The 13,078-nt window shown below is 42.7% G+C and overlaps 1 protein-coding gene across 3 annotated transcripts in view; it reads right to left on the minus strand.

Annotated features, from left to right (window-relative positions):
- The window catches only part of col4a4 (collagen, type IV, alpha 4), a 150,963-nt gene that overhangs the window by 24,532 nt on the left and 113,353 nt on the right, over positions 1–13,078 (minus strand). For all 3 annotated transcript variants that reach the window (XM_064984108.1, XM_064984109.1, XM_064984107.1), the window contains 8 exons: positions 5,398–5,579; positions 5,245–5,308; positions 4,990–5,064; positions 4,147–4,254; positions 3,817–3,924; positions 3,631–3,702; positions 3,357–3,485; positions 2,708–2,815 (listed from right to left, as the gene is read on the minus strand). In XM_064984108.1, the coding sequence (XP_064840180.1) occupies positions 2,708–2,815; positions 3,357–3,485; positions 3,631–3,702; positions 3,817–3,924; positions 4,147–4,254; positions 4,990–5,064; positions 5,245–5,308; positions 5,398–5,579 (846 nt within the window). The remainder of the gene's footprint in view (positions 1–2,707; positions 2,816–3,356; positions 3,486–3,630; positions 3,703–3,816; positions 3,925–4,146; positions 4,255–4,989; positions 5,065–5,244; positions 5,309–5,397; positions 5,580–13,078) is intronic.

The raw sequence follows: 13,078 nt of genomic DNA on the forward strand, positions 1-13,078 counted from the left end.
TTATTATTTGACCTTGCTGGTCATCTATCAACGTTTGAACAGCTTGGCCATGTACTGTTATAATCTCAAACCGGCACAGTCAGAAGTGGACTGGCCACCCCTCAGAGTCTGGTTCCTCTCTAGGTTCCTGCCTTTCTAGGGACTTTTTCCTAGCCATCGTGCTTCTACATCTGCATCGCTTGCTGTTTGGAGTTTTAGGCTGGGTTTCTGTATAGCACTTTGTGACATTGGCTGATGTAAAAAGGGCTTTTCAATACATTTGATTGATTGATTGATTTGATTGAAATAGGCTATGCATTTGAAAACAAGAGTCGACCTGTGTTGATTTCGATCATATGCATATACAGAGTCTTCAGAAAGTATTCATATCCCTTGACTTATTCCACATTTTGTTGTGTTATAGCATGAATTCAAAATGGATGAAGTTGTTTTTTATGTGTTTTAACTTGTTTAAAAACTGAAACATGTCAATTAAGGCAGCCCCCCCACACCTCTCTGATTGGGTTAAATGCGGAAGAGACATTTCGGTTGAACGCATTCAGTTGTGCAACTGACTAGGAACCGCCTTTCCTTTCCAAGAGGACTCAAAGCTGTAAGGTGCTTCTACAAAGTATTGACTCACGGGTGTGAATACATGTAAATGAGATTTCTCAATACATTTGCAAACATTTCTAAAAATAAGTGTTTGCCTTGTCATTAAGTGGTATCATGCTGTAACAACAAAATGTGGAATGAGTATGAGAGGTATGAATACTTTCTGAAGGTACTGTCACCTAGGCAGGCAACAGCTGGAAAACTTGAGGAGTGAGCTAAGCTACTCCAATTTCTAGAGATAATATAACTTTTATTATTGTTGTTTTTCATGACAATTACGCTGGCATATGCGAGGCTGTCTATGTGAATTAACACTTGCTACTCTCGTACATACATTTCTCGCCGTTGATGGACGTCGCTGTGGGATTTCAGCTTTAGGCTAGAAGCAAGGAAAAATAATATGTGAATAAAAGCCTTATTGCTTTTCTTTTGGAATTTCCCGTGGTATATCAAGAACAGCTTAGCAAAACTTCAAAAAGAACAATCATATCCGTGGTGTGATATACACACGGCTGGAATGCTGTTTCAGCCAATCAGCATCCAGAATCAAAAGTACCCTCTTCAAAAAAAAAAAAGTATTATTACCCGGGTAATTTGGATAAAACAGCATTCCAGACCTGTGTATATGAGACTATATACCACAGGTGTGACGCAAAAATACCTGTTTACTGCTCTGAAGTATCACTACACTGGTCTTGATATACCACAGCAAAGGACAAGAGAAAAGCAATAAGGTGTTAATTATTATACTAAACAAAAATATGAATGCATCATGCCACAAGTTCAAAGGTTTTACTGAGTTACGGTTCACAGAAGGAAATCAGTCAATTTAAATAAATTCATTAGGCCCTAATTTATGGATTTCACATGACTGGGCAATGGGAACAGCCATGGGTGGGCTTGGGAAGGCGCAGGCCCACCCACTTGGGAGTTAGGCCCACCCACCGAGGAGCAAGGCCCAGCCAATCAGAATTAGTTTTTCACCACGAAAGGGCTTTATTACAGAGAAAAATACCCCCTCAGTATATTTCCCCTTGCTTCTAGCCTAGCATTAAGGTTTGCAACAAACCTTCCTGTCTGCCTCTCCGACCTCCACAAACATTTTGCAAATGTAATTTACACATTTTGTTGAGGTCGTAGAGGCCGATAGCAAGGTTTGTACAAACCCCTGCTGCAATTATGCTAACGCATTAGTTTGCCTGGCTGGCTCAGGACAGCTGCTGTCTCATCAGGACACCATTCACTCTCTATGCGGGGAGATCTCATGAATTATTATGGATAAAGTATATCCAAATAAATTTCAATAGAAAACAGCTAAAACTAATGTAAATGCAACTTATTTTCTTTAATTTCTGCAGCAGAATTTGATTTGATTTTGTTCTGTCGACAGCTAGCTGGCAAGATTATTTGATTTCATAGCAAGGATGGACATAGAATTAGCAGCTAGATTTTTTCCCAGACTATTTCCTCTGGTGAAAGGATGAAATAGTATAAATTGAATTGAACTCTTCGTGTTGTGCCTAAGAACAGCCCTTAGCCGTGGTATATTGGCCATATACCACACCCCCTGTCGGGCCTTATTCCTATGGGCACAAAATGGCACCAGAGTGAAGTTTCTCCTAGGTACAGATCTAGAATCAGCTTCCCCACCCCTAATCCTGAACATAAAACATTGGTGGGGAAAATGTAAAACTGACCGAAGATCAGCGCCGAAGGGCAACTTCACCTAGCCTGGCTGACATGACTCACGTGGTACACCGCCGAGGGAGAACTGTGACACACTGGTCTGGACAGGAGTCCATTGTAAATGCAGTATTCGCACAGAAATGGGCTGTGCTTTGATTAGTTCTCTCAAAAGTTGAGACCTCACGTTGTTTGGATTTGAAAAATCAAACAGTTGTATTGGAAGTGGGCTGCACTCGGGGCTGTGTGTGGTTGTCCATGTGGGTGTTTGAGTGAGAACGACCCTTCATTATCAACGCATCGTGCCGACAACATCAAAAGAGCCTTTCCAGACTCTGTAGTCAGGAGGAGTTAGGTGTTAGCCAGACTAAACTTCACCCTACTCCCATACAGACTGGTCATTAAAGGCGTCGACAACTGTGATTCTGACCTGGTGGTCCGTCGCGTCCAGGGAAGCCTGATTCCCCACAGTGGCCGGGCATGGACTCCTTACAGTCCATGCCTGGTAGACCGGAGGCACCTGTGTTTCCTGGGCTTCCTATAAAGAGAGGACATTCCTGGTCACAGCATTTTACTGAACCCTACTCCTTTTTGAAAAGCACAACTTACAGTATATAACGAGTACAGTACACTAATATCATGTGTAATGTAAGAGCAAGACCTGTCATTATGCACTGCTTGTATGTCAACTGCTCCGTGGGAGGGTTTTATTCAAGCTTTCTGAGACACTGTTTTTGCATTAAAAGTTAAATTGGGCCTCATTCGTAAGATTTGCCTCGTTTTAGACCAAATGTCTAAAACAAGGCACGAGTTCACAAAATGTGATGAAAAAACATTTGTCAAATATCTATAAACATTATTGTCATGTAAATATCACATGAGCATGTTTCATTTATAAATCATGCATTTTCATGCAACATATAAATAAATAAGTCCTAAATCACAACATTACTGTGGATTTCCACATATGCACAATGTACGAGCAAAGTTGCACGTAAGAAAAAACATTTAAAATGTGGCCAGTGGTTTGATACAGTGTCCATATCTCTGGGGTTGGTATCACTGAGGTTATACAGTACCCGTTAGTCCAGACTGGCCCTTGGGGCCCAGAGGTCCTGGCTGAGAGGGCCCCTGAGGCCCTTGACACCCCCTGGAACCCTTCTCTCCTTTATAGCCTGGAGCACCGGAGGGACCGGGCACACCTGGGCCTGGGAAACACATTCACACAAACAAAATGTCTCCCTCTCCATGACTCACCTCCCCAACATTCACAAATGTTATATTGAGAACTATATATTTTCCAGAATTTCAGAGAGATTATCTTGATATTGCTGCATTGAGCATTTTACTAACCTCTGGCCCCTACCTCTCCCTTCACACCCTTTAGTCCGTCCAGTCCATGCAAACCCAGTGGTCCAGGTGGACCTGGGAGGCGAAATAAGTAAATGAAAGTATGTCAATGCTAGAATCTCATATTGATAGAATAATTTGATGTAAAATAATCTCCTTAGTTTCTAGTCTGGTTGAGCATGTCCCCACCTTTGAGTCCAAGTGGTCCTTGGTCTCCCTTGGGCCCAGTTTGTCCAGAGGTCCCTGGGAGACCATCAGCCCCAGGTTTACCACTCAGGCCTGGGGGTCCGATCACACCTTCCCAGCAGAGAGAGGAGAGAGAGGTAAAGGAGGAGAGCAGAGTATGAGCTAGGAGCTCAAACCAATCAAGGCACTGGTGAGATCATCAACAACACTAACAAACAAAGGTGAGCAAAGCCCACAGACCCTACAATGTTGGGTGTTAAGAGTTCATTGGTGTTAATTAAGCATTGTTTTGGGTAGTGTGCAATTAAGTGTCTTGAAGGTTAAAGTCCTCACCAGCAGGCCCTGGAGGTCCGATGGATCCTTGAGGACCAGTTAACCCTTTAGGTCCTGGAGCTCCTGAAACTCCTGGTTCACCTACATCACCTTGGTCACCCGGTGCGGCTGAGGGAGGGAGAGGGGGCAAGTTGTACTGTACAGGTTGTTCACAGACATCATACACCGGCACTAGCGCATCTATAGCTTCCCTATTTCCCCTAGCTTGATCAGGGCACACATCTGCTATTGTGTGGTAAGTTGATAACAGGCCTGCACTCAAATAGTATTTTTCTTTAAAAAAAAGTTTGAGCATTTGATTGAGTTAGCCTGAATTTACCAGATTAGAGGGTTAGCAATTTTGGGACTTTTCATTAGTTCCATAGTGCGAAACAAGTTAAAGCAATCACAGCCAAAGTATTTGAAAGATACTATTTTAACTCTGTTCTTTACACATCTTCCGTGCGGTAGTTATATTGATAATGCCACTTGGAGGAGGGACGTGGACAATTACCTTCAAGTATCATCATTGGTGAAGAGCCCGTGTTGGAGTTATCAGCTGTCTCCAGGAGATGGTTACTGGTTACTAAGACCCATCTGATCTATTGTGGCAAACCTCTTAATAGCTTCAAGGGATGCCCCTTGCTCTTTTTGTCTGCATGCCCTTATCATAGCCATAGATTTTTAGCTAGTGGTGGCAAAAGTTATTAGAAGTTTGTAGTGACTGTTAAGAGAACTGAACCATGGTTTACAGTTTCTCCTGGCCCATAGACTATTTTCATGGTGAGGAACCAATTAATATTAAGTTGTAAAATCCAGAACTTCTCTTTTAAATATGTGCTGTATCATCTCCTATCCTCTTACCAAATGCTCCAGTGTCTCCTGTAGCTCCTCTATCACCAGCCGGTCCAGGGATGCCAATGGAGTCGCCCCGTTCACCTGTAAACCAATCAACTCTCAGATCTCATCACAGCGAAGCATGAATTACACAAAACAATAATGACCTCTGCCTAACAAATCAGTCATAGTCCCTGCAGCTTTTCCCTGGTGATATGCACAACATCACAATGAGAAGAGAAAATACTGTAGAAGTTGTGACTATATGTCTATTGGAAGTACCTTTAAGACCACTGTACCCTGGGAAGCCAGGTGTGCCAGGAGATCCAGTACACCCAGATTCACCCTAATGAGACACCAATAAAAACAGTTTAGTATTTGGCATGTATTTGACCCATGTCTATAAAGTACAGTCGGTACTCTTAACATCCATACCTGATCACCAATCTCTCCAGGGAAGCCTATGATACCCCTCTGGCCAGGCAGGCCAGGTAGTCCAGGTTCACCTGAGCGTCCACATGTACCAGGTGGTCCTTGAGGCCCAGCCTCTATGCCAGGCCCCCCCAAAAGCCCTGGGTTCCCTGGTAGACCCCTGCCTCCCGCAGGACCCTTGTCACCTGAAATGGAGTTTACAATAAGCAAGACTGCAGTCAAACTTGCAATTATGCTTGCTGCCAGACAAATACAAAAATGTAAGAAAAATTAACCAGCAGATCTGTATGCAACACACTTATTTTATTCAAAACATTAGCCAGCGCAAATACCTAATGTTTCAACCTATATGGCTTGTGTAACAGAGTAGATCCCATCTCTGTCCTGCCTGGGAGTGAACCCCTGACCTTCTTTACAACACTCACAAACACTCCAATCGCTCTACCAAAACCATGGTCTTGATTGAGCAAGGGGCGACACTACTTCCAGTCTCAGGCAGGGTGATGTCACCACTCAACTGCTGCTCTTGACACTCAGTTAAATGTAAATTCAGAAAGAATAACTTCAGTGCCTTCAGAAAGTATCCATACATCCCTTTGACTTATTCTCCATTTTGTTAAGTAACAGGCTGAATTCAAAATGGATTAAATATATGTTTTTCTCTCACCCATCTACAGACAATACACCATAATGACAAAGAGAAAACATGTTTTTAGAAATGTATGCAAATGCAGGGAACACAAAATACAGAAATATCCAATTTATTTCAGTATTCACACCGCTTTGCTATGCCACTCCAAATTGAGCTCAGGTGCATCCAATTTCCTTTGATCATCCTTGAGATGTCAGTCAGTACCACTTGATTGGAGTCCACCTGTGGCCAATTCAATTGTTTGGACATGATTTAGAAATAAACACATCTGTCTACTGAAACTATACTATGAATTCCAAGGAACTGTCCGTAGAATTCTGAGATAGAATTGGGACAGCGACACATTTTTGGTTGTTTTGGCTTTCTACTCCAGCACTTTTTGAAATGAAAGGTTACAATGACTATGCGGTTAAAGTGCAGATGGTAAGCTTTAATTTATGGGTATTTTCATCCCTATCAGATGAGCCATTTAGAAATTACAGCACTTTTTGCACATAGTCCCCCCACTTTAGGGGACCAAAGGTATTGGGAAAAATGCACATTAAAAAGTTTGGACACACCTACTCATTCAAGGGTGTTTCTTTATTTTTATTGTTTCTACATTGTATAATAATAGTGAAGAGATTAAAACTATGAAATGACACATGGAATCATGTAGTAACCAAAGAAAGGTTAAACAAAACAACATATATTTTATATTTGAGGTTCTTCAAAGTAGCCACCCTTTGCCTTGAAGACAGCTTTGCACACTCTTTGCATTCTCTCAACCAACTTCACCTGGAATGCTTTTCCAACAGTCTTGAAGGAGATCCCACATATGCTAAGCACTTGTTGGCTGCTTTTCCGTCACTGTGTGGTCCAACTCATCCCAAACCATCTCAATTGGTCATCTAATGCAGCATTCCATCACTCTCCTTCTTAGTCAAATAGCCTTTACACAGCCTGGAGGTGTGTTAGGTCATTGTCCCGTTGAAAAACAAATGATAGTCCCACCAAGTGGGCGGCAGGTGGTTAGAGCGTTGGACTAGTAACCGAAAGGTTGCAAGATCGAATCCTTGAGCTGAGCTGAAGGTAAAAATCTGTCATTCTGCCCCTGAACAAGGCAGTTAACCCACTGTTCCTAGGCGGTCAATGACAATAGGAATTTGTTCTTAACTGACTTGCCTAGTTAAATAAAAGTACAAATATTTAAAAAAAAAAGTGTAAACCAGTTGGGAGGGCGTACCGCTGCAGAATGCTGTGTTAGCCATTCACCTACTCTGTGTCTCACAAAGACAGCGATTGGAACCAAAAATGTCAAATTTGACCACTGGTTCCAAACTGTTTATAGTCCCGTACCCCTTCAAACATTCAACCTCCAGCTGCGTACCCCTTCTAGGACCAGGGTCAGCGCAATCTGAAATGTTTTTTTTGTTGCCATCATTGCCACACACAGTATGCAATTCATTTATTAAACATAAGAATGAGTGTGAGTTTTTGTCACAACCTGGCTCATGGGAAGTGACAGAGCTCTTACAGGACCAGGGCACAAATAATAATAATCAATCATTTTGCTCTTTATTTTGCCATCTTACATATAAAATCTTATTCACAAATTTTGATGAACAAATAACTCACCACAGGTTAATGAGAAGGGTGTGCTTGAAAGGATGCACATAACTCTGCAATGTTGGCTTGTATTGGAGAGAGTCTCAGTCTTCAATAATTTTCCACACACAGTCTGTGACTGTATTTAGTTTTCATGCTAGTGAGGGCCGAGAATCCACTCTCACATAGGTATGTGGTTGCATATGGCATCAGTGTCTTAATAACCTGATGGGGCTAAGGGAAATACTGCCCCCTTTGGATGAATTGTGTGCACAAAGTAAACTGTCAAAAATTGCTAATATATGCATATAATAATTATTATTGAATAGAAAACACTCTAAAGCTTCTAAAACCGTTCGAATTATGTCTGTATGTAAAGCAGAACTCACAGGGCAGCCATTCTCCCAAACTCTCTCTCTCTCCTAAGAAAGTTGCTCCAACTTTGACGTCATCGCCCCCACCCTTCCCAACCAGCTATGGATCTGGGAACAGTTTCTATTTCTTCAGCGCGCTCTCGTCTTTCAATGAGACATGGAACGGAGAAAATAGCACGAGCTTTGACTGCTTGGTGGGCAAAATACTGAGGTGTCACGAGTTTTCAGGTGCGCGCTCTGTGAAAAGGGTATTTTTTTCCCAGCCTGCCTGAAGAGAGTTCGTTATGTTTGATTTAATCGCCAATTGTTTTGTACGTTAAAAACATCCTAAAGCTTGATTCTGCACTTAGTTTGACCAGTTTAGTCGACATATAATATGTAAATTTGAAGTTTTGATGCGCAATTTTCGTGATCAGAAGTCCTTTTTGGGGTAATTCACCTGAAGATGTTAGCGTTTGCTAATACAAAGACACACCAACAGCAACCAAACGTTATATTAGGTAAGTATAACTCCTTCCACGACATTCTTGTCGAAGACCATCAAAGGTAAGGGAATATTTATGTTATAAAATTGTATTTTTGTCGAATCCAACATAGTAGAGAAATAATGCTAATGGCTGAGCGCCGTCTCAGATTATTGAATAGTGAACGAATTCTGTAACGTTAAAAATAAATGTAACACAGCGTTTGCATTAAGAAGAAGTGTTTCTTTCTAAATATATGTAGAACATGTATATTTAGTCAAAGGTTATGATGTTTATTGCTGTTATCTGGCGTTCCTCCGGTCATTTCCTAGTTGGGAACCCGTAGCCCCATATGGTCAGCACGATTTGCCAAAGCAGGATACTCTGAGCGCAGCCCTATGCAGAAATCTGGCAGTGGCTTCTGATTAAATTAAATTTTCACAGAATCACTTGTTGCAATTTTGATGAGGCTCTCTTGTTCAGATATCGGACTGGAGGCAGGGTATGAAAGGGATAATGAATCCAGTTGTTTGTGTCATCCGTTTCGGGAAAGTATTTGTGTAATTGCGCACCCAACTCACTCAGGTGCCTCACTATATCACATTTGACATTGTCCGTAAGCTTGAGTTCAATTGCATACAACAAATCATACAATGATGGAAAGACCTGTGGCCTACCTGGTCCACCCAGTCGCGTGAGAAACTTGTCATCATGCAAGTGGTCAGACAAGTGAAAATTATGGTCAGTAAAGAAAACTTTAAGCTCGTCTCTCAATTCCAAAAAACGTGTCAATACTTTGCCCCTTGATAACCAGCGCACTTCTGTATTTTGTAAAAGCGTTACATGGTCGCTGCCCATATCACTGCATCGTGCAGAAAATACACAAAAGTTCAGGGGCCTTGCTTTAACAAAGTTAACAATTTTTACCGTAGTGTCCAAAACGTAGTGTCCAAAATTTCAAGCTGTCAGGCATTCCCCTGGCAGAAAAGCCTCTCATTGGATGCTGCAGTGTACCCAAGTGGTTTCGGGGGCAACTGCTTGCATGCGCATTACCACTCCACTATGTCTCCCTGTCATGGATTTTGTGCCATCAGTACAGATACCAACACATCTTGACCACCAAAGTCCAGGTGTCACAAAGCTGTCCAGTACTTTAAAAATATCCTCTCCTGTTGTCCAGAAGAGGATGTCTTCCATAATTGACCCCCCATACACGTAACAGACATATACCAGGAGCTGTACCAGGCTAGCCACGTCTGTTGACTAATCTATCTGTAAAGCTTAGAATTCACTGGATTTTATGCGAAGCAGTAATTGTTTCAAAACATCTCCTGCCGTGTCACTGATGCGTCATGAAATAGTGTTGTTTGATGAACTCTTTGTCTGTATAGATTTTTTGGCCTTTTCCCCCAGCATTGTCCCAGCCATATCCATGGCAGCAGGAAGAATGAAGTCTCCCACAATAGTATGGGGCTTGCCTGTCCTAGCCACTCGGTAGCTCACCATATAAGACGCTTCTAGCCCCTTCTTATTAATGGTATCTGTTGCTTTTATACATGTCTTACTACTTGAAAGTCGTCTTAATTCTCACTTAAATAACTCCTGTGGCTTATTTTTCAAATTGGCATGTTTTGTTTCTAAATGTCTGCGCAAGAGTGAAAGTTTCATTGAGTTGTGAGAGGCACTACTCCCAATATAAGTGAACCTCAAATCAATGTAGTTCTAGTAGTTATCATCATATTTGCGCCTCTTCGATGGTCCAACGTTCCTGTCTGTTGTTCGGTGCTTTCCCGGATAAGAGGGCAGTAAGCTCTTCGGCTGCATCAGATTCACAACTGTCAGTGTCCGTGCTAGCTGGGCTAACAACAAATGTAGAATTACTGATGCTATCATTGGATGTGCTCGTGGAAGAAGAAGCTACGAATGAGCAGAAGCTACGTTTGGCTACATACGGACCGTTAGTGGAATTGCAGCAAGAGAGTAATGGTTAATGTGATTGGATGTTAATTATTTGACTAGGCTACCTGTATTTGACATTGTGTTGTTATTTCACTGAACGCTAGATGGTTTAATTTTATTTTTGGCAGTGAAACGAGGCTACTCAGGCGAGAAAAAAACCTCACCCAAATGTATAGCCCTGTTGGAAAATATAAATGACTGTATATGTGAAGATTTTTAATTTATTTTTTAATTCTATTTTTTAATGTGAAACACATTTTTATTTGGTGTACCCCGACGGCATTGCGAGTACCCCCAGTTTGGGAATACCCAAAGAATTCCACAGGTGTAATGTCCATTGATTGTGATTCTTTGCCCAAGCAAGTCTCTTTTTATTATTGATGTCCTTTAGTAGTGGTTTCTTTGCAGTAATTCGACCATGAAGGCCTGATTCACACAGTCTTCTCTGAACAGTTGATGTTGAGATGTGTGAAGCATTTACAGTATGTGCATATTACTGTATGTGTGAGTGAGCAAATGATGGAATGAATGTTTGTGTGTGTGTTGGAGTGACTGTGTGTGTGAGTGTGTAGGGTCCTGTGAGTGGGCATTTGTTAACTATTTATCAGTCGTATTGCTTGGGGATAAAAGCTGTTCAATAGCCTGTTGGTGTCAGACTTGATGCACCAGTACCTCTTGCCGGGCGGCAGCAGAAAAAATTGGCTATGGCTTGTGTGGTTGGTGTCTTTACGATTCTCCAGGCCTTCTTTTCACACCGCCTGATATAGTGGTCCTGGATGGCAGTGAGCTGGGCCCCAGTGATTTACTGGGCTGTCCGCACAACCCTCTGTTGCGTCATGCGATCGAGGGCAGTGCTATTGTCATACCTAACTGTGATGCAGTCAGTCACTTTTCTTTCAACGGTACAGCTGTAGAACCTTTTCAGGATTTGAGGGCCCATGCCAAACTTTATCAACCTTTTGGGGAAGAGGCCTTCTTCATGATTGTGAATTGGACACCAAGAAACTTAGACACCAAGGAACTTGAACCTGTCTACCTGCCCCACTGCCTCCCCGAAACCGTTGATGTGGATGGAGGTATGCTCGCCCCCACGTTTCCAGTAGTCCATGATTAGCTCCTTGGTCTTGCTGACGTTGAGGGAGAGGTTGTTGCTCTGGCACCACACTGCCAGGTCACTGGCCTTCTCCCTATAGGCTGACTCATCGTCGTTGGTGATCAGGCCTACCACCATCATGTTGTCAGCAAACTTGATAATGGTGTTGGAGTTGTGCATGGACACAGTCGTGGGTGAACAGGGAGTACAGGAGGGAACAAAGCACAAAACTATGTGGGGCCTCTGTGTTAAGGGTCAGCGTGGTAGAGGTAATATTGCCCATCCACGTCCCCCTTGGGTCGGCCCATCAGGAAATCCAGGATCAAGTTGCAGAGGGAGGTGTTCAGACCCAGAGTCCTAAACTTGGTGACGAGCTTGGAAGGGATAATTGTGTTGAACGCTGATCTGTAGTCAATGAACAGCATTCTCACAAAGGTATTCCTCCTATCTACATGGGTGAGGGCAGTGTGGAGAGCAATTGAGATTGCGTCATCTATGGATCTGTTGGGGCGGTATGCAAATTGGAGTCGGTTTAGGGTGGCTGGATTAGTGGAATTAATGTGTGCCATAACCAGCCTTTCAAAGCACTTCATGATTACAAAAGTGAGTGCTAAAGGGCGGTAATCATTGTGGCATTAAGCCACTCAACGTCAACAAAACAAAGGAGATGATCGTGGAATTCAGGACACAGCAGAGAGAGCACCCCCCTATCCACATCGATGGGACAGCAGTGGAGAAAGTGGAAAGTTTTAGGTTCCTCGGTGTACACATCACGGATAAACTGAAATGGTCCACACACACATAAAGTGTGATGAAGAAGGCGCAACAGCGCCTCTTCATCCTTAGGAGGCTTCCTGATGGGCCTCATCCTCAGGAGGCTGAAGAAATTTGGCTTGTCACCTAAAACCCTCAAACCTTTACAGATGCATAATTGAGAGCATCCTGTCGGGCTGTATCCCCGCCTGGTATGGCAACTGCCCCGCCCTCAACCGTATGGGTGGTGCGGTCTGCACAACGCATCACCGGGGCAAACTACCTGCCCTCCAGGACACCTACAGCACCCGATGTCACAGGAAGGCCAAAAAGATCATCAAAGGATCATCAAGGACAACAACCACCCAAGCCACTGCCTGTTCACCCCACCACCATCCAGAAGGCAAGGTCAGTACAGGTGCATCAAAGCTGGGACCGAGAGACTGAAAAACAGCTTCTATCTATAGGCCATCAGACTGTTAACAGAAATCACTAACACGGAGAGGCTGCTGCCTACATACAGACTCGAATCATCGGCCACTTTAATAAATGGATCACTAGTCACTTTAAATAATGCCACTTTATATAATGTTTACATATTTTACATTACTCATCTCATATGTATATACTGTATTTTATACCATCTATTGCATCTGGCCTATTCCGCTCGGTCATCGCTCATCCATATATTTATATGTACATATTCTTATTCCATCCCTTTAGATTTGTGTGTATTAGGTAGTTGTTGTGGAATTGTTACTTGTTAGAATATTACTGCACTGTCGGAACTTGAAGCACAAGC

This window comes from Oncorhynchus masou, chromosome 13, assembly GCF_036934945.1.
Source record: "Oncorhynchus masou masou isolate Uvic2021 chromosome 13, UVic_Omas_1.1, whole genome shotgun sequence".
Classification (NCBI taxonomy): Eukaryota; Metazoa; Chordata; class Actinopteri; order Salmoniformes; family Salmonidae; genus Oncorhynchus; species Oncorhynchus masou.